The sequence below is a fragment of the Corticium candelabrum genome, chromosome 14 (assembly GCF_963422355.1).
Source record: "Corticium candelabrum chromosome 14, ooCorCand1.1, whole genome shotgun sequence".
NCBI classification, from domain to species: Eukaryota; Metazoa; Porifera; class Homoscleromorpha; order Homosclerophorida; family Plakinidae; genus Corticium; species Corticium candelabrum.
The window spans coordinates 2,115,313-2,136,131 of NC_085098.1; the positions used below are offsets into that span (position 1 = coordinate 2,115,313).

At 40.4% G+C, this 20,819-nt stretch overlaps 2 protein-coding genes across 4 annotated transcripts in view; both read left to right on the forward strand.

Annotated features, from left to right (window-relative positions):
• The first annotated feature begins 2 nt into the window (after window positions 1–2).
• LOC134189518 (uncharacterized) lies at window positions 3–15,913 on the forward strand. 3 transcript variants are annotated; one of them, XM_062657814.1, is made up of 19 exons: window positions 3–75; window positions 164–331; window positions 392–905; window positions 2,905–3,164; window positions 3,556–3,793; window positions 3,848–3,967; window positions 5,260–5,351; window positions 5,408–5,485; window positions 6,583–6,694; window positions 6,750–6,826; window positions 10,176–10,250; window positions 11,399–11,469; window positions 11,552–11,622; window positions 13,190–13,334; window positions 14,767–14,887; window positions 15,222–15,366; window positions 15,420–15,528; window positions 15,596–15,692; window positions 15,774–15,913. In XM_062657814.1, exons 1-19 carry the CDS (start codon window positions 37–39, stop codon window positions 15,792–15,794), a joined length of 2,553 nt encoding a protein of 850 aa, XP_062513798.1. In that variant the 5' UTR covers window positions 3–36; the 3' UTR covers window positions 15,795–15,913. The 3 variants fall into 3 exon arrangements, with proteins under 3 accessions (XP_062513798.1, XP_062513799.1, XP_062513800.1); XM_062657815.1 differs by having other exon boundaries at window positions 395–905; XM_062657816.1 differs by lacking the exons at window positions 15,420–15,528; window positions 15,596–15,692; window positions 15,774–15,913 and having other exon boundaries at window positions 15,097–15,360.
• Window positions 15,914–15,943: 30 nt separating this feature from the next.
• The window catches only part of LOC134189519 (E3 ubiquitin-protein ligase RNF128-like), a 7,409-nt gene continuing 2,533 nt past the window's right edge, over window positions 15,944–20,819 (forward strand). Inside the window, exons 1-3 of the mRNA XM_062657817.1 lie at window positions 15,944–16,722; window positions 16,837–16,932; window positions 17,632–17,726. Of these exons, the coding sequence (XP_062513801.1) occupies window positions 16,021–16,722; window positions 16,837–16,932; window positions 17,632–17,726 (893 nt within the window). The 5' untranslated portion in view covers window positions 15,944–16,020. The remainder of the gene's footprint in view (window positions 16,723–16,836; window positions 16,933–17,631; window positions 17,727–20,819) is intronic.

Sequence of the window (20,819 nt, forward strand, 5' to 3'; positions counted from 1 at the left end):
TATCCGGGATTCTAAGGAAGGCATTTGAAATGAGTTATGTCGGAAGTAATGATGACAGACCAATCAGAATCCGATGTAAGAAGTGACATTCGTAGTGCCTACTATGTTGACATTTACGAGCTTCTTGAGTTTGATTTTCCGACTTCTTGTTGGTTGCATCTAGGAAACTGCGAGGTCACGATCGCGACTCGACATGACTGGCGGATTGAACCTTCCACCTGGACTCGTACCCAGTTTGTCTAAAGAAGATCTATATGACTTACTGTGGAAACGGGCGGAACAACAGCAAACGGACGAACACATCACCAACAATGACGTCAAAAGAGATAAAGTAATTAAAATATTAGTTAAAAATAATATTATTAATTAATTAGTGAATTCATATGTAAAGCAGACTGTCGATCACTTTGGCAGCCCACATCATGTTAGGCAATTGGGAGACAATCCATTTCATGTGACTCGTGATGTGAAAGGGCAGCCTGTCAGTGCATGGGGCAGTACAGATGACAGGCAACGAGCAAAGGAGCAAAACATGACACCAACACAAGTGATCCAGGTGCAAACAAGGGATCATGCAGACATTGATGAGGTTGTACATATGCACAAGAACGACAAGAAGTCTTCAGCAAGTGGCCATTCATCGTTGAGCAGTCCACCTGCCAGTCCAGTGGGAATTATAAATGCCAGAAAACTGCGAAGAGTTCATCCTCAGCCATCGGAAGAGGGCAAATTTCATATTTACGAAGAGCCAGCATATGCTCAAATTGACAGGAAAGGAAAGAAGAAACAAGAGAAACAAGAGAAACAAGAGAAAAGGGACAAACTGTATGAAACAGTTCCTATGCAACATGACCAACCAAGGTTATTGAAAGTTCGGGAGATCACATCACCTGAGAGACAACAAGGTAGATAAAATGTAGCAACTTTATGCTATTAAGGATTAAATTGACTAAATAATATACATGTATTACATTTAGTCAGCCTTTCCCGAAATCTTTCATTTGATCATTTGATTTAGGGAGCATCTAATAGGCTTTTGCAATCCGAAACATTGGGAATTGTGTGGGTGTGTAGGCTTCCTGTTAGCATTGAAAAATTCTCTGCAGTTAGTGTCCAGTGAGCTGGTGAAAATGGCAGTTAATGCCCAGGTGCACACACATCTCTTTTGTATAATCTTAGTAGCAATAAATTAATGCTCTTTGTGATGTTTGCTAGTCTTCAATTTTGCTAGTGAAGGTGTGAGGACCTGAAGTCAAGCCATTGTTTGTTTGCTTTATATTTCATCGAACTGATAAATTACGGCAGTCATCTTGCACCATTTTGTGCACTTCTTGTTGATTCAGGGTTTACTTTATTACAGTTTAGATGTAGTTGGCAATGTGTATACAGAATTACCCATTGCTATTAAATGTAGATTAACTATGGACAGGTGTTGGTAATGGTGTGGGGCGGAACTAAAGGTTGATGCATGTGTTGCAGCACAGCTGCTAATCAATCTGCTTGCAGTTTGCTTTAGTTTACTGCTTTGGCTTATCTGCTGCTCTCCACTGCTTGTCAGTTACCCTCCTGCCTACTACTTTCTTAGTTCACATGCCATAGTTGTACTGTATTTGATTGAACTGTGATCAATAATGTAGGCAGTATAGGTGTACATATAATTGCCAGAAATGCTGCAGCACCAGATTGCCAGTGACTATGCTAGGTACAGGCTTGAGAGTCCAGCCGGTCATCTCCCCCGCAGCGGAGAAAGACCGACTGGAGACATTCGCCACTCAAAGGAAACCACTGCCTCTCTCTATCCTCCAATCAGGATTTTACATGTTTGGTTAGTGTCATGCACATGTATTCACGATAACAGCTGATAGCAATGCCCGTCACTATTGGCTCTCTACTAATGCATTTGTAACTGATTAGTCAATTACTTTTACCGTCTGATATCACATTTTGTTAACGTGTGAGCTACACCTGCATGTCGTCTTCTCCTTTGTCTTCCTTTTCATACTTACGAATAGGCAGTGCATGCAAAAACAACTTGTAGTCGCTTAGGGTGTTGTACGCTGCATGCATTGAACGAGTAAACCATCTACAAAGCGTGGTATTTGCACTCAACACAGGGCGACGTGCAGAGCTATGATTTGTGTACATTGCGTTCGACCTTTGGTTGGCCTCTGTGGTAAACTTTGAGCTTGACAGACAACGAGAAGAGCTGGAAAGACTCGACCTGTTGTTTGTAGACTTGGATGGCACGTGTCGAGACTACATGCACTTGCATCAGAGCGAAATTACGAGCCAATAGCGACGTGCATCCCTATCAAGGATGCACAAACATTGAACGGCACTCTGAGTGGAGGGTAGAGAGTCAGGCGGTTTGTTTGAGTGGCGAATGTCTCCAGCCGGTCTTTCTTCGCCGCAGGGAGAGATGACCGGCTAGACTCTCGAGCCTATACTAGGCAGGGCTTGCTGACCAGGTTGATGGCTGTTAATCACACCACCTGGTCATGCCTATCCTTGCCCAAGTGACCCCTGGTACTGTCTCTTCTGCTGCATGTAGTTTTAATAGTAGGAGACTTGTTAGTTATATGTACACTTGCTACCCTAGGACTGACAGAGTTAATAGGTGTTATGAACATCGACTTTGCAGTTGGCATCGCAGTCAGGGCTCCTGCGAGTACCTGCATGGCCAGGCTCCAGGAGATTGCTTAGCATGACTTATAGCTCCTGCGTAGTGCACAGGATCCCAGCCAACTACTGGAGCAGCGTGATCATATAACGTCATCTCCTCAGCCATTTGCCATTTTGCAGTAATTATTCTAGACCTCCTAGCTAATTTGGTCAATGCTTTTGGTGTAGAAGGAAAGTGCTGTACATATAACTGATGTTATCTGGTTTGTCTTTCTGTTGTAGCAAGTCGTTCATCATCTAGTGTTCAAGTTTGCCATGTCGTTCCTCCTGTTACAAATGAAATGTCTAAATCGTCTCTTGCATCAAAGAGATCAGATGGCTATAAAAGAAGTGGGAATGACTATGCAGATCCTAGCTGGGTGTATGAGGAACTGACTGGACTATCAGAAAGAAAGAGTGAGAATGTGATCACGTCAACACCAAGAACACTGTCATCACCAATTGGCAATGTTACAGATGACGATTGCTTTACTGAACAGCAGGTGAGTTATGCAGCATTGTCATTTTTAGGTGGGCTGCTATTTTGTTAGATTATATAGTAGCTCTCTGAAGAAAATTTGTGTGAGAGACCAGCATTGCTTGCTAAATTTGTTTGTTTGACAGCCCTTTTGTTTACTCGCACAGCTACATGCCTGTTGTGAGTATGTATCTGTCTTTCTATTTGTCTGTTTGCATGCTTGTTAGTCCGTTGTTGTCTGCTACCTTCTAATATTCACTTGTTTGTATACTTACCTGCTTCTGTGGCATACACATCTGCATGTCTATTTGTTTATATATTGTGTTATTTGCCATTTGTCTTTTTTGTTGGTTTGATTATTTGAAATTAAAAACCATTCTTTTACATTTCAGAGTTAATGTTGTTTTATACTGTAGTTGATTGAAGCTGAAAGTCATTGGCCAGCCGGTCCTGGAGCATCTCACAATGACAATCCCATTACCAGTTCATCCATGACTCCACTTCATTATGCAGCAGCAATGGGCAAACGTCGCTATTTGCTAGAGCTGCTAAAAAATATTGCTAACAACACAGATCCCGTTCTCAGACTTGTATCTCCAGATGGAAAGCAGCAGGTGCAAGATGTATCTAGGATATCATGTGACACTATGAACAGTACAGTCATTATTATGGAATTCGTGTTCAGTCTAGTAACTGTGTCTGTTTTAGGTATAGATTGTGTTGATGGACATGGTAGGTCTGCACTCATGCATGCAGTCTACTGGAATCAAGTTGATTGTGCAAGAGTGCTGCTGCACGAGGGAGCAGATGTCAACCAGCAGACTCCTGGTTAGCAAACTGCGGCTATGTGGACTCTGTATTATTTATTGTCAACTATGACAATCTATCGTTTGATTCAATCTAACTGTCCAGCAATTGGCAATGCCATACCTACAGTACGTTTGTTAGGGGTCATCCATAATTGACTTCATTCTTAATTAAGAGCGTATAAAGCATAAGCTTTTTTCCAACCCCTCTTTCCCTCCTGAAAACATACAGAGAAATGTAGTTCAGTATAATTTGGTAATAAAGTAAATACGACTGTTTCATAATTTTTAAATAAGCATTAGTTTGACATGCAACTTATAGCTAGTTCTCACCATTTGCTATTCAGGCTGACTGCACATTGAGATCTGTGATGAAGGAAGCTCAAGGTGCAATTTGCCTAGAATTCCGATGGGACATGTCCACTTATGCATGTGAAACATATCACTGCATGTCACTGCTTGCAATTGGACAAATAAAGGCCATCTCACTAGTACATGCACTGCTGGTTTTGCTTCTTAGCTGCAAGCTTAGTCTGTGAGTTACTTAAGTTTAGGAGTCTCTAATTCTGTTTATGACCATGGACTTCCTGCAAATTTAGTACAGTTACACTTTGTACTCCGCCATTCATGAACGTGAAAACGTTTTCATATTCCTGCTATGTGTTGCTAGGAGCCAGATGGAATAGTGGGTCTTAGCTGCGTGGACAAGTTCGTTTTGTGCATTAATATCTGCATTCGTCATTTTCACTGCATTGTGCATGTGATTAATCATACAATTTCTCTAATGGACGCCAGCTTCAACCCCCTTCCTCCCAGAGTACAGTTTGTATGCTTGCAAACATTGAGACAATTATGGATGATCCTTTACAGTTTTTGTACAACAGCTATGTTAATCAAATTTATATGTTTATATGTAAATTGGACTACTTGTCTGTTACTCTGGTGTTATAGCTCTTGTTTACGATTTATTTTTATTGAAACAGCATGCTACCATGGAGTGGATTAGTCACTTACTGTAAATCCAGAAATTTTTGTGCTCATAATTTTAGTACTTCTGCCCATGAAGTAGTTCGTCCACATGTTATTTTTATACGGGACATCAGTACTGTACTGAACATAGCCGAATTCAAGTGCATCTATCTATAAATTCTAGTATTTGTGTTATTTTAGTACAACCAGGTATCTGTATGAAATAACTAAAATTGCATGAGTACAAAAATTTCTGGATTTACAGTATTTAGAAGCAGCATGTTTGTATATGAGACTAGGTTAGTAATGACAAATTGGTGGGTATGCCCTGATCATGTTTTATAGATGGTTCTACTGTTCTTCATCAGTGTGCCTATTCTGGTTTCCCAGAGCTTATAGATTTGTTGCTACATCATCGAGCTGATGCTCACAAGACTGTATGCTTAGACCGCTGCTTTAAAATATGCTTATGGCAACATGGTTTATAATGTAGGACAAGGAAGGACGATGTCCACTACATTGGGCAACAAACAATTCATCAAGCAAAGTTCTTACATACCTGCTAGACAAGGTGAATTATGTCATTTGTTCTTGCTTGCTGGTACAGAGCAGTGCAATAGTTGTATATGTATAGTTGGTGGTTGTTTGGTAATAATGCTGATGCTGGTGATGATGATGATGCATGGTGATAATGGTGGTGGTGGTGGTGGTGGTGATGTGTGTGTGTGTGTGTGTGTGTGTGTGTGTGTGTGTCTGTGTGTCTGTGTCTGTGTGTCTGTGTGTGCGTGTGTGCATGTGTTTGCTTGCCTGCATTTCTCTTTATTTCAATTTACATTTTCATAATAGTATTCAAGCGCTCACAAAAATATTTGAGTGTATTTTTGCATGGAGACTATTCTTTCAGTGCCCTTTTATCTTTGGACTTCTGAAGTATGAGCTTTTTCTGCTTACTGGACACTCTTTGTCCAGTTCAGTGCGGGTGCAATGCAAAATATTTACTTTGTTTGAATGCTAAAAAATATGTGATATACATACAGGTAATTATGGCACTGAGAAGATGTCTTTCTGGCTTGCAGACATTTCCCATGTATTGTCTCCCAATATGACTAGATAAAGGAGTCACAGGGCGCATTCGATTTGCTGTTCTGTTAAACTGAAAATGAGGGTGTGTCGGAACTGTTGGAACTGACAGAACCAGAACTAAATCGAACAAAAAATCTGCTTTGTCAACCAGAACTGCTAGCTGAAGCAATGTCAACACCTATTACGGCTTTATCAGCTACCAATCAAATGATTCCATCGATTACCAGAGTGACTTCAGTTAACAGCTCCTCTTGTCGACCTTGTGATGGATGCCAATCTTCTTCACACGGAGTGATAGAGCACACGAAACTATATGCCATCTGCGAATAGTGCGCCATCACTCTTTCGGGAATTTTGCAGAAAAGAAGCGTGTCAATTCTAGCCTTGAACTTTCAGACCAAAGAGTGTTCCGTCAGTTCTAGCAGTTTCAGCTATTTGATCTGAACTGTTGTAATCAGTTCAAACAGTTCCAGAACTAAGTTGAACGCGAGTTCTAGCAGTTCTAGAACTGCCGGAACTGCAAATCGAACGCACTCACAGTTTTAGGGGTGTATGTAGTTTTGAAATAAACAGCTTTGTGTTTAGGTCATTGATGTCAATTTAAATGTGCGTGATAGAGCTGAAATGACTCCTCTTATGTGGGCTGCTTACAATTCACAGTCAGCCCACGTGCAAGCACTTTTAGAAAGAGGGACCGGTGAGATGAATATGTAGTTATATTCATCAAATATGAGATGGTTATGTGTTTATAGATGTCAGTCTAGTTGATATTGATGGTATGGCAGCTATTCATTGGTCAGTTTACAAGAATGATACATCATGCCTCAAGGTCGGTTACATTACATGAGCAATGGGTTGATACTAGCTTGTAGGAGCATGAGATTTTGCTACTCTTTCTGTCTGGAATTTATGCTACCATAGATAGTGTACGCATATCAGTGACTTTTTCTAGAAACTTTGGCCAGTGTTGTAACAACTGTGTTGTTAGGGGTATCATATGGCTGTATAGCTTTCTGGAATGTCGATCGTTTAGCCAATCATAGCATAAGAGAATGAAGATAACAATACATGCAGTTTTACAGTTAATGCGGAATAGTGCATGTGTGTAATAGTATAAATGCATCATCAACAGTAGAACGTGAAGTGTTAGACAACAGACTGTTCACTGATGTTTACGCAGCAACAGTAGATGCATGTACACATGAGAGCCTAACCACATATTATTATATATCACCTACTATAACTGTGGATTTCAAGTCAAACAGGCCCGTTTGTCGTACTCTAGAGGTAATGTCTGCACATAATCTCTTGGTGTGCAAGGGTAATATTGGTATTATTCTATGCTTCAATACTATGATGATAATAGTTTGATTTATAGTGGTGTAGCATCAGGCTACTGTGCCTTAAGCCTGGTTCATAATATTGATGCTGATGTTCACATCAACGTCAATGTTTGACGCCCCCGTCAATGTCAATATTATGAACACACCAGCATCACCAGCGCTGAGCCGGGTGTCACGACGTTGATGTTTACACTTGAATTGAACCAAGTTCTTCTATTTCAGCATCAAGAACTGGAAGAACTCAGTGTCAAGCACATGATCATTTTCATAATAAGACATCCTTGAACTAAAACATATCCGGGATCAGCAGTGGATGAAGCGCTGGTGGAATCCTTGAGGAACTACCCATATCATGGCAAATCCGGTCAAATGATTAAAAAGACTATAGGACTGAAGGAAAATGCCCATGAAATTGTTTTTGCTGCCGGCGTTGCTAACATATTTTTCTAATCCAGTTTTGTCTCCTACCAGTTTGAACTCTGTTGCATCTACAACGCAGTAGAAATAGCAACAGAAAAGTCACATATAGTAATGGATTTGTTTATGTTGAGCGTGCCGGACTCAAGCTTCAGACCATCTGATCTATGCATCGCGTTGCACAAATACTGTGAGCAAGTCAACATCAACGTCAACATCGATATTGTGAACCAGGCTCTAGGGAGAATCTTGTGTGTGCCATGCCACAGATATGCAGTAAAATTTATTCAATGATTCAGTTAGGAAGGAGAAACATGAAAATTATCCAGTAATTTAAATTATTTTAGAAGATCTCTTAGATGGTTGCAGTTGCACGTGTTACTGTGATAGATGTCATAATTTAGTTACATTTCACACATTTTAGTGAAACTCAATTTCAGCAGTTTACTACTACCTGACTGTAGCTGCAATAGGGATTGAATCAACATCAACCTAACATTTTTATTTCTTTTCTGTTGTTTTAGGAATGTTTAGAGTCTTGTTATCAGTATTAATTAAGTGTTTGTATATTATGAGCCATCTGATCAATAGCATATTGTCTCATCTGATTGTATGTACTATGAACATGTGCAACACAAGTGCATTCTTATTAGTTATAAAGCACTTGCACATTTTATCACATTTGAATTACACGTTTGAATTAGGTATACTAATTCAAACACTCAGGCCGTGTTTCCACTAGCTGCACCTTAAACTAGTTTAGCTAAATGGGTTTAAGAACTAAACCAGTTCAAGAAAGCGACTGTTTCCACTAGTAACTTGCACATCCGGGATGTGCAAAACAAACAGTCTAGGAACGCCTTATTTTGAAGTATTGGGCTGCTTTGTCGCCAAGTCAGAGCAACTGTTGGTTTTCACTGATTCAGCATCTGCTAGTAGGAATTTGCATGACGATGACCAAGGACACCGTCTTTTCTCTCCCCTAGATTTCTTTCCCCTAGTTAACGACCCTTACATCTTTTACGGCAATCCTTTCCTAGCAAAATAGTCAATATCATCAAAACGACATTGTGGGAAGCCATCTAAACAAGCTTGCTACTGTCACGTGACAGTTAAACCTAAACCACTTTGCTAAACCTACTTTGAAGTGGGTTTAGGAAAGCGGTTTAGGTTTAAAATAGAACTGGTTTAGTGCAGGTGGAAACAAGTGAATTCTTAAACCAGTTTAGCTTAAACCACTTGTTAAATCGGTTTAGGCACTAGTGGAAACGTGCCCTCAGTAACCATGAAGTCTTGGGTGCTCTAATTTCCAATGAAGGCAAAGCTGACTGAAGTCTTTGTATAGCCTGAAATTGGAAGGATCAAGATGTTGCAGTAAGAGGCCTTAAAATATGTAGTACTTGGGATTTTTCTGTCTAAAATCTCAATTCTGCGAAATTGAGGTTGCTGCACTGCAGTTTTGGTAAAATTCAACAAGCACTTTGGCACTCTGAGCCAGATCACGGTTCCTTGTTCTATGCATGTGACCCCGAAAGTACACATCTCATTCTCGTATGTAGCATGCACTTACTCTAGTCACAGACGGCTTTCTTTAGGTAGGCAAGTGCTCTCAGTTCACAGTGAGCATAAAAGTTGCATTGTTTAAAGTTTACACTGCTGCCATCCCTGTCAATCGACGCCTGAATAGACAGCCTAGCAGTAGTTTCATCTGTTTGTGCATGCACAAGCTATGAACTGTGCTAGGAAGAGCTTACTGTCAATTGAAATTGATCTTCTTGCCGGGGCACTTGAACATACATTACATGCAATAGCTAAAAAGATGCAAGAGCTAGCTACCCCACTTGAGGTCGGCTCAAGTTTGTAAGTCTGACCACATGAAAATGCCTTTTTAACCATTTATGTAGCAACACAAATTTGACTAGAGAGTACCGTAGTGACGTGATTAATACCCCACCCCCATGGTTGGCCCTGGACCAAAGGTGGGGATGGGACTTTACTCGAGGCCTGGGGTATTAATCGCGTCAGTACAGTATTATAGTTGGAGCACTTCAACCTGAGCTATGTAGGTACGGTAGTATTGATTCTAAATATTATTTTGTCACACCAGTATGGCTTTAATTAATACTGAGCTTTTGCTGTACCACTATCTACATGTAAATGATGATAAATTACTGGTGGCAGATTGATTAGATACAATCATAAGGTATTTGTAACACACTACATTGATTGTTGTGTGAATGATTATAATCCGCACAATAGATAAAAGTTATGCAAAGAATATTGTGTGTTGCATATTAGGCACACTGACACAATACTATGTTACATATTGGCTACGTAGTAAACTGTCTGAATAGGTTTTGTTGTCTTTGCTTTAGAAAGTTTGATGTGTTGCTTCTGAGTTTTGGTTATATTTTCCAGTTGCTATTAACTCAAGAAAGTAGTTGCTTTCGTGATTATAAAGGCAAGACAGTTATTCACTGTGCTGCAGAACTGGTCAGTATGTCATATCCACAGGATATAACATAATAACTTCTGTTTTTTGTCTGCTTGCCTCTGACTGTGTGTGTGTGTGTGTGTGTGTGTGTGTGTGTGTGTGTGTGTGTGTGTGTGTGTGTGTGTGTGTGTGTCTGTGTGTGTCTGTGTGTGTTTGTGTCTGTGTGTGTCTGTGTGTCTGTGTGTCTGTGTGCGATTAGTCAGTCAGTCAGGTGGGCAGTCAGGTAGTCAGTAAATGAAGGTTATTCAGTCTGTCGGTCAAAATGCCAAATTACTAGCTCAAGTTGATAGGAACATGTATGACAGAGACATCCAAAGTATTGTTCACTAGATTGAAATCATGCATTTTGAACTATAGAATTTAGTGATAGAAGTCTTTTGAAGATTTTGTGTTTCAATAAAGCCAGTCAGTCAGTCAGTCAGTCAGTCAGTCAGTCAGTCAGTACATACAGTACTTTTATTGTAGCTTTAGCTTTTGCACTCATCAGTGTTTCTTATGTAGAAGTTTGTGTTCAATAAATGAAGTTTGCCAGTCAGTCAGTCAGTCAGTCAGTCAGTCAGTCATTCAAGGTGCTGTTCATTGGAATTGATCTCGAACTACTATTTGCACTTACTTTTAATTGTTTGCTGTGACCGTGATTCCACTGACTTGAACTCTCATGGATAATATCTTTAACTTTTAGTGTTCTGCACGTAAAAGTTGTGTCTAATAAATGATTTTTGTCAGTCAGTCAGTCAGTCAGTCAGTCAGTCAGTCAGTCAGTCAGACAGCGACGGAAAATGCAACAAGGCTGAATTCCGTTCCTACTGGAGAAAAAAATTGAGTGTAATCCTACAGAGATGCAATGCTAAAGTCTTGCTGAAGAAGATTGACAGACTTCATTTACAAAGTTCTAGTGCTGATATAGCTTTAGACTGCGAACTTCAAAGTAGCATTCATTAGTGGGTTTTAGATTTCAGTAGCGACTATTATGTTTCGACTTCCTATGATGTACGTAGTGCCTTGTATGTTCAATAAATGATCTTTGTCAGTCAGTCAGTCAGTCAGTCAGTCAGTCAGTGTGTTATTCACATGTCTGTCTGCTTCCATGTTTGCATGCCAGAGAGGATCGACTATATTTATATGGTTTTACCTGTACATGCATTAGGGTTCAGCTTCTTGTATCGCTATCATAATGGCTGTACGTCCCACCTCAGTTGATGACACTGACAATGATGGGTATTACAAAATGTTACAGTAACTGCCGTCAACAACTAACTACTCATGGAATCTTTTGTTTTGTTGATTAACTTGCTTCTAGTCGAACAGCTCTTCATTGGGCAGCTGCTTGTGAGAAACCAGAAGTGATTAGGACTCTTTTGGCTGGACAAGGTAAGAAATGTCATGTTATTCTAAAGGCTGTGTCATGCAGTAGTCATTAATTTGCTTACTATATATTTAACAATTTTAGTTTTACTATGCAAATGTTGTTCATTACTTTGCACATGATTTTGCGTAAATCATGTGCATGATTGATTTCTTTTATCTTGCAGTCATCCAGGGAGACACTTCATGTCTTTTTTATTTTGTAGTTACAACTGTATTTGATTTACGGCAAGGTTTCATTTGTTAAATTTACCTGTGGACTATTCTTGTCCACACCTTTCTCAGCAGATGTTTTAATTAAGAAATGGGTCAGTGTACAAGTTTACAAAGATTATAATAGAGCATTGTGAAGCATGGGCAAATGATCTTGTCTGTATATCACCAACGTGGTAGCGTTGGTATGTAGGGTTGAGTTTGTGTTTAGTCCTTCTGTAAGAGTGGGTATTGGTATCAACCGTTTATGCTACAAAGCTGATTTCTATACCAAACCTCTGCGTTTGCAACGGAGCAGGTCCACGACTACTCAAATTTGTCATTACAGTGCAAGGGCCCCTTTCCAAGGATCGACCCCGTGTAAACTTTCTTGATAACGCAAACGCTACACCTTCCAGTTCATTTGAACACACACCTAAAGTATATTGATCTGAGGTCAACTATCCCGTGCTTTCAGTATATTTCTTTACTTTCAGTTTAAAAAGAATGCAAACAAGTATAAAAAACATTTTGAAAAATGAGAAAGATGTAGGGTTGCCATACAAAAAATAGAAACAAGACCATGTAAGGGTGTGCTTTGACATCTTTTATGAATTCACTCATACAGACTGAGCAATACATCATCCTTACATTGCACCATTTTCGAGACACTACGTGTTTTATACGCTAGAAGATAGTGCACTGTAGGGATGATGTATTGCTCAGTCTGTATGAGTGAATTCATGAAAGATGTCACAGCACACCCTTACATGGTCTTGTTTCTATTTTTTGTACAGCAACCCTACGTCTTTCTCATTTTTTCAAAATGCTTTTATACTTGTAATAATATATTTCACTTTGTACCAATAGGTACAGTCTCTCACAAATGAGAGAATACATACAATACACAGTCAAACACACACATACACATACACATAAAAAACAAACAGACAGCTAAGTATATAACAAAGAATGTAATTTCTTCAGCTATTATCTCTAGGATTGCTGTTGTTTGTTATAGTTTTTTAGCTAATTAACTATTCCTGGCAATGACTGCATGTGTTCTATTGCATATTATTGGCATACAGTAAAATATGTAGTATACTATGTATAGTCAAGGCTTTAGTCCAGGAAAGAGGCTAAAAATTAATGAAATCATTTGCACATTTTACTGTATGACTTGTTTTGTGGTATAAACTATTGTACTTGCTTTATGTATGTATGTACGTTATCTGGCTACTGGTTTGCAACAGCTATTAAAGAGATTAGGGTATCATATGATTTGGAGCAAGTACTCTTGTTAAACTGCACTGCTGTTTCTATGCACAAAGCAGGATAGTCAACATGTATGCTGCCGTGCCATTCATGCTGACTGTTGCAGGAAATCCCAATCTGTGCGATCATAATGGCTACACTCCATATGACATTGCTGTGTTGAAGAAGTATCATTACTGTGCTCTCTTATTGGCTGGTCAAACACAAGGAGTGACAGATTGTCCATTTCATTCTTACAATCAGGCATCAAGGTGAGACAAACTAAGTAGTCATGGTAACAGTTGGGTCAGTTATTGTATTACCATAGAACAGTCTGTCATAACTTAAAATCTATCAGGTTTTCTCTGCTAAGTGTTTGTTGCAATATACTTGTTTTTATGTTTTCTCCATTTGAAGTTCAAACTTGTGAGGATTGATTTTCTGTGAGGAAATGTGATTCTCGGGTTACGGTTGGTTGGTGGTTTGGAACATTGACAAAAGCAGTTCTTTGCTACTGCCATGTTGCAAAACTCTATGGCAGTTCTACTGCTGGCTTGTCATGATCAACTTTGGTCATGCAATGACAGTAAACTTGTGCAGTTGGCAATCAATCTGGTGGTTGGTTGCTAATTTAATGTTATGGTGGTAGAATGACTGACGAGATTGAAATTGTGTTGAATATTAGAGTTTGAATGATTATGTTTTACTGTCTGTTCTCCATAAGTGTGAACTTTGAAAATCATCAATATCTCCGCTGTTTTTTGGACTTCCGCGATGATCTCCGTATTGTTAGAAACCGCTAGGTCTGACATTTCTGTTTATCAAATTATCTAAACCCTTCCTATAAACAAAACGGAAGGATAATACTTTTGCATATCAAAGACAAACGGGTTGAGCAATGGTTATTATGCAATTATCTTGTAAGACCAATGGATCAACAACTGGAACCATTTAAGATAGTTGTTGTAACATGGTCCAACTGGAGAAGCTCCTACTGCTCTAATGAGCACACCTGGTGTGACCTCTGCTTTATTACTCACTTCCACTTACGGGGAATAGACAGTAGTTGTAAAGTCTTGGTGACTGCTATTCACACACCCAACATTTTAATTCTTGTGTCTCCTGGATATTTTGTAGTCTATTCTTTTCTTATTTATTGACCTTACTGGCTTTGTCTCAATACTTCTGTCTATACACACACGGGTAGCGTTCTGAATTTTATTTTGTGGCAACATGTAGGTGACCAGCTTGCTGAGTTACTTAAGCAGCCACTGCACTGTGGTTGAAGTACAACTTAATATACTTCTTTGCTTTTGCAAAACTTTCCAGAAATATGTGGTCCCATATGCTTTGGGCGGTTCAGTGAGAGGACTGCCACTTCCCATTGACACACCCATCACACACACACACACACACACACACACACACACACACACACACACACACACACACACACACACACACACACACACACACACACACACACACACACACACACTTGGATGCATACACCACTACCACTACCACTACTACTGTATGCCCTTTCTATATTTCAAATATCAGTCATTGTCTAAACATACATTGTACTACACATAATATATTTATATTTATATTGAGTTCAATTCATGTCTGTTGTGTAGTTGAAATTTGCCGTGCTATGCTTTGTAGTGAAATAATTTATCCTGCCTTTTGCATTTGCTATAGTTGCAGTAATGGAGCAGACTTTCATCTCCATTCTGTGGAGCATGATGCAGAGCTGTCATCACTTGGTCAGCAAGATGCTAAAAAAGTTGATGTGTCACCTCAAGCTCATAAGCTCATTAAGGTTTAGAGTACTATCTGTAGCAAGAGAATTAACTTTTTGTCAAGTTAAATGTGATGTGGTGTGTGTGTGTGTGTGTGTGTGTGTGTGTGTGTGTGTGTGTGTGTGTGTGTGTGTGTGTGTGTGTGTGTGTGTGTGTGTGTGTGTGTGTGTGTGTGTGTGTGTGTGTGTATCATTATGGCCTTACCGAATTGTCACCTCGATAATTGCAGGTTGTCTTCAGCTCAGTCTATTATCTTGTTAATAATTGGTTGAGGCATCAGGGACAATAAATGCTGCAAATACCTGCAATGTACCCATCTAATAACTAATACATTACAGAGGTGTGCTGTTATAGTTCTTGACAATTGGCTGTTGGCTGGGCAAGTTTACTAACTATGGTCGTGGCCCCCTTCATAATCGTTTCTTTTGGGTCAATCTTTCAAATGGTTCAATATGCTGGTCAGTGCATGCTGAACCAAGCAGCAAAGAAGTGAAATCTGGTAGCCACGTTAAGAAGGTTAACAAATTGAGTGCCTGTAGATGCTTTCTGTAGAGTTACTGGTTGACATGAAGCCAACTCCCAGTTCACTTATTGCTGGCAGGAAAGACTACGACCCAGCCAGCAGACATCAGTATGCATTTTCGTTGCTTACACCCAACAGGCAAGAAAAGCAAACTTTGGAAAGAAAAGCTTTACGACAGATCGAGTAATTGAGTGTCTTGCTTTAGAGTTCTCAATGTTGTCGCGTGCTGTGAAGAGGACTACCGCCTGTGGGTGGAGGGCTTGCAGTACATTCTCGCAATGGGCGTAGAGAGCGCTGCCCTGGTCAGTCTGCTAATTTCCCTAATTACTAATTATTTAGCATATTAAAATCTAATAAATGTATTTGTTTTCTTGCATTTGCAGCTCTACAAGACAATGAAATGAACTCGTTTCGACGTTTAATTTTGCGTTATTGATTTGTATTGACTGATTATATGGCGTTTCGTTGATTTCTATTACTTTACCAAAATGCACATATTTCTGGTGCGGCGCACCGACATCTTAGTTAGCGTGCGCTCGCGTGACGTCTCGTGCTGCTCAAGTGTACGAGTTGGTACGGTGGTTGGTACGGATATCTGCGTCACTCGACTGGTGCATTGGAGTGGGCGTCATGCTATTCGTTTTCCTTCTTGCTTCTTTCTCACTGCGCGTGTTATCCGCTTCGTCGACGAGCGACACAGTAACGTATGCGGTTATACAAGCGACCGTCAGCGTTGTACCAACATCATATTCTAGTGCCGACATCCCGAGTGACGGTGTCGCTGGACATCGGCGTAAACCTTACGATCGTAGAACGGAGTCGTTGGCTGACGATGAAGGCGTTTACGCAGCTTTCGGTTCTACCTCGTCGTATTCTGGCCCCTTAGTCAAAGCGGTTCCGTTCAACGCTTGTCGGCGTCTTCATTCGTGGTTCTACTACCGTCGCGCAGTGCTGGTGGAATATGGAGGGTGTAATTACACGCACAAGGTGAAAAATGTGAAGTTAGCTGGCGCACATTCGATGATTTTGAAGAACAAAGATGAGAGACTCATGCAGATGGAATCGGATCGCGATTGGCCACGTTTCATTGCAGTCATGGTCGAGAAAAGCTACGGATTGACGCTAGAGAAACGTTTGGATGAAGGTAATTACGTGAATGTGACGATCAGAGTGGGAAAGACGCAGAGACAGGAGACTTACGGATTGATCAACGAAAAGGCTTTTACCGTCATCTGTGTTGCATTCGGATTTGTCATCGTGTTGTCCATGTTTGGATTGTCTTTTTTCTACATTCAGAGATGTCGAGTAGTCGGTGCTGAGCGAAGGCGACAGGTTAGCAAGACTTGTTATTGCATGGTGGTGGTTCTGTTTTGTTTTTCTCTCTAGTGTATACAAGTGATAAATAAGATTAATAGGGCATGATTCTTATTGCTCTGTCTTTATTAGAAGCGATTGAAAAGGAAGGCTGAGAAGGCTGTTAATCGGCTTCCTACTCGCGTGTGCAAGGGGAGATCTACGCGAGGATCCCGGGTATCCACTTATGTATGTGACATTAATGCTGGCAGAATATATGTACAGTACAGTGCGGGTGCATTCGGTCTACATCTCTGGGAGAGGAAACGTACCAATTGTCAGTGGGTCCAACTGCATAGTTTCAATCTGAATAAAATAGTTTAGCTATCATTTGTGTTCTCAAGTTTTGTCCCCTTGAATGAGCTCGTAACTGAACATACACAGTTGACTGACCACACACTTTGCAGTACGTTTCACTGGTCTGTTCACTGGTCTGTTCGGTCAGTTCTGGTGGAAGCTGTATACAATTAATGTTAGGTAGCATTTGTTAGGTCATCATTGGTTGTGTTGGTCTTCACCATATAATGTACAGTTGAAACAACAGTAGTCAAAAGTATAGACATTTTATTTAAATTGTTATAAAACGAACTGCTAGGGAGAACCATCAATTACTAAAACTAGGAAATTCTCTTGTTTGTAGCAGTTTTAATCACTAGGTGGCACACATTAATAAACATACACCACTATAGTTGAAAGAGTGTACACTGCTGCCATACATTGGATGACAGTCGAGCAATGTTGCATAATGGCAAGTTGTGAGCTGCAGAATATGGTCTTGGTATTGTCCTTTGACTTAATTCCCCATTATTTCCCAATCTTCTGTTAGTCTCTTCCAGAAGATTGTCATTCGAATGCACCCGAGCTCTGATGTAATGTATGTAAAACTAGAATGATTCTTCATCGACTTCATCGGGAACTGAAACGTGTGTGATTTGTCTGGATGATTTCTGTCGAGGAGATCTGCTAAGAACATTGCCTTGCAAGTATGTTCTTTATTCTAATATTGAGCATGTTAATTAATTAATAATTAGAAATTTTTTTGGGTGATGTGTTGTCTAACCTGTGTGCTTTACATTATACATTAATTAGTGCTTCTATATTAATTACTTATATGTCCTTTTATGAGGTGCATTTACACCAGTTATGAACATTTTGCACTTGTTCGTTTACTGAATATTTGTTAGTGCAGTATCCTGCCTAATTGACAGTGACTAAAGTTTGTTACGTATACTGGTAGTTTCCCTATACAGCCATATTCATTAATTAAGACATTTGCCAGTAGGCATCTCTGCATAGTGTTCACTGTTTAATTGTCTGTCAGTTACTTAAGAAGTGCTTGCTCTCTTCGGGTTAATTAAAGGTGTCTGCTTACGAATTCATGCACATGTGCAAACACACCCACGCAAACTTGAAATCATGTCTTTATCCACACATTTACCATTTACCAGTTTGAGATAACTTGCTGTTGAATGACAAAGTGATTTCTTGATCTTTTTCTTGTTGCACGTGACCTGAAAATGGGTCTGTAACTTCAAGGCCAGTAGCTATCATGCGCGATAGATACACTATTTGTGTTGTCAGCGGCATCCGGCACCACTATGTGGCTACTTTCAAGTTCAGAGTTTTGGATGCCATCATGGCAGTGCACGATAATGCTTTGGTTTACACCCATTTTCGGGTCACGTACAACAAGATAACAATTGAGAAAGTACTTGTCATTCAACAGCAGCTATATCAAGATGGTAAATGGCAAATGTGTAGATAAATATCCTAGCACACTTGTTGTTAGCTCATGTCAAGTATGAGGAGTGAAACTGCCGTGGCGGACAAGAACGTGATTCGCATTTTTCTTTGTACAGTACTAGGAATAAAGGCTGTATGTCAAAGAACTTAGTGCACCCTAAGATGTTCGCTTGCTCTGCTTCGTTAGGACACAACTTGAAATCGTGGCACGTTTTCAAGTAAGCCTCACAAGATCTTATCACTCTTAGGTTGATTGACTTCCAGGACTTCATAATCTTTTGGCAACCATTTCATAACTAAATTTTAGCTCACTTTTGTTTTTGCTTCCGGTGAACCTTCTCTGTGTTGTAGCCAATCTGCCAATTTTTCCTCATTTTGTTTTGAAAGGCACAACACATGGTTGGAGCATGTCAGGCCAGAAGGAACTAATACTCTGTTTACACACAAGCACGCATAGCGAGCCGAGCCGTGCCAGAACGTGCCAGCCCAGTATTCCAACCCGTGTTTACACAACACAGTTCGTAGAAGGAAGCCAATGCGTGTACTAACGTGTGTTAGTTCCTTGAGCTTGACATAGCTCGCGTTAACTCACGTTTGCAATGGACAGAAGCCAAGCTGCTCGCATTTTTTCTCTATGGCTTTACAACAGTCTTATCGAGAATGCGTAGGACGTACACGAGACGTCGTAGGTCTATCGCCAGGCGACTGTTGCGCACATGCAGCAACGGAGTTCACATGCTAAACTTATATTCTCCATATTTAGAGATGTGACAATGATGTTTGAATTCCAGAGAATGACTTCCTTTAGATGCCATGAGGACATCATGCAATGTCGGCTGGAATGTGCACATTGAGTAACTTCCTCTCCTTCTACAATGTTAGTGCACCTCGAGCTATGGGTGCACCCCTTCCAAGAGTCATGCAGAGGTGCAATTGCTTTTATGTGTGGTAATGGGGTAAGGAGAAGCAAGCAGAGAAATCTCTCTGTATATACATGTAGTCAAGACGAACAGTCAAGCCCCTAGGCACAGCTATTCCCGGGTTCTGCTCGCATAAAGTTACACTCACAATTCTTACTGCATTGCAGTGTTACTACAGACTTGGACAAAATTATAGGGACACCTGGCATTTTTGTGTGTAGTCTAACTTTGGCACTGAATTTTTCTCTAGCAAACCAAATGTTTTTCGAATTTCTTTTTTCATGGATTGCGCCATTGTTAGTATGTAACATAGCTTGCGTTCAAGACTGCAGCTTTACTTACTACCTACTGCGCATCTAGTTTGCTTTGAAGAAGGAAGACGGCCATTCGTACTTTTCTTGTCTTTGTACACGTTCATCGCTCTTGGATGCTCATTCTTGGCATACAATCTAAGAATGCTCTGTAGTAGAGAGTGAAAGCAATTTTGTGGGTCCTCTTATCAACATTATGAAAAAGAGGCGAATCATCTGTTTTTGCGCATTGATTTCGCGCATGTCATCACAATTTGAATTGTTTTGCCATTTTAATCAATAAACAAACTTCAACGCATTCAAAAATCATGCGACACTAATTAATTACAAAAAATTCCTGCTAAGACAAAAACTAAAAAAGTTATAGCAACAAAAGAACATTGACATGCCACTTCCGGTCCACGTTTTACGTAGCAAAATCTCAAACTGCTACCGCCAAAAAGTCAGCTGCACTAAAACCGCTGCCCTTGAGACCACCAAACTTAGGCGATAAGTTAGCCTGAACGTTCAGCTGCATGCAGTTGCAGAGTCTTGTTCTGTGAGATATTTCACGAGTTGCAGCGATGCCTCGAGGCAAACAGTTGAGTCCAAAAACACGAGGGAAAATTGAAGCCCTTCACTCAGTTGGCCATTCTGTGCGTCAGATCGCAGCTTTTGTCTGCCGCTCCAGGAATTCGGTTCATCAGTGCCTGCAACGGCTTTCCCATGGCAGCAGCGATTATGAAAAACGACCTGGACGTGGGAAGGCAACGACAATCCGGGAAGATCATCGACTGAAGAGAATGGCACTGCAGAACTGCAGAGCACCATCACGACTGCTCTCGTATCAGCTGGCTGATGAAACCGGCAAGCAGGTATCAAGTAGAACAGTCCGTCGTCGTCTCAGTGAGACAGGAGTGAACGCTCAGAGGCCTAGAAAAAAACCACTGCTAACAGAAAACCATCGGCGTTTGCAACTGGGATGGGCAACCACTCACACACAATGGACTTTGGATGACTGGAAATCTGTTCTTTTTACAGATGAGTCAAAAGTCAGCATAGGAACGATGGTGCTCTGTACGTTTGGCCTCGCAAAGGTGAGGAATTTCTCCCTGAATGTTGT

Excerpts from the sequence above, each read along its gene's own strand:
- LOC134189518 (XM_062657814.1), top strand. The coding sequence starts at position 37 with ATGTCGGAAGTAATGATGACAGACCAATCAGAATCCGAT. Across the intron at positions 906-2,904 it reads ATCACCTGAGAGACAACAAG|CAAGTCGTTCATCATCTAGT; the intron begins GTAGATAAAATG and ends TTTCTGTTGTAG. Across the intron at positions 3,968-5,259 it reads TGTCAACCAGCAGACTCCTG|ATGGTTCTACTGTTCTTCAT; the intron begins GTTAGCAAACTG and ends CATGTTTTATAG.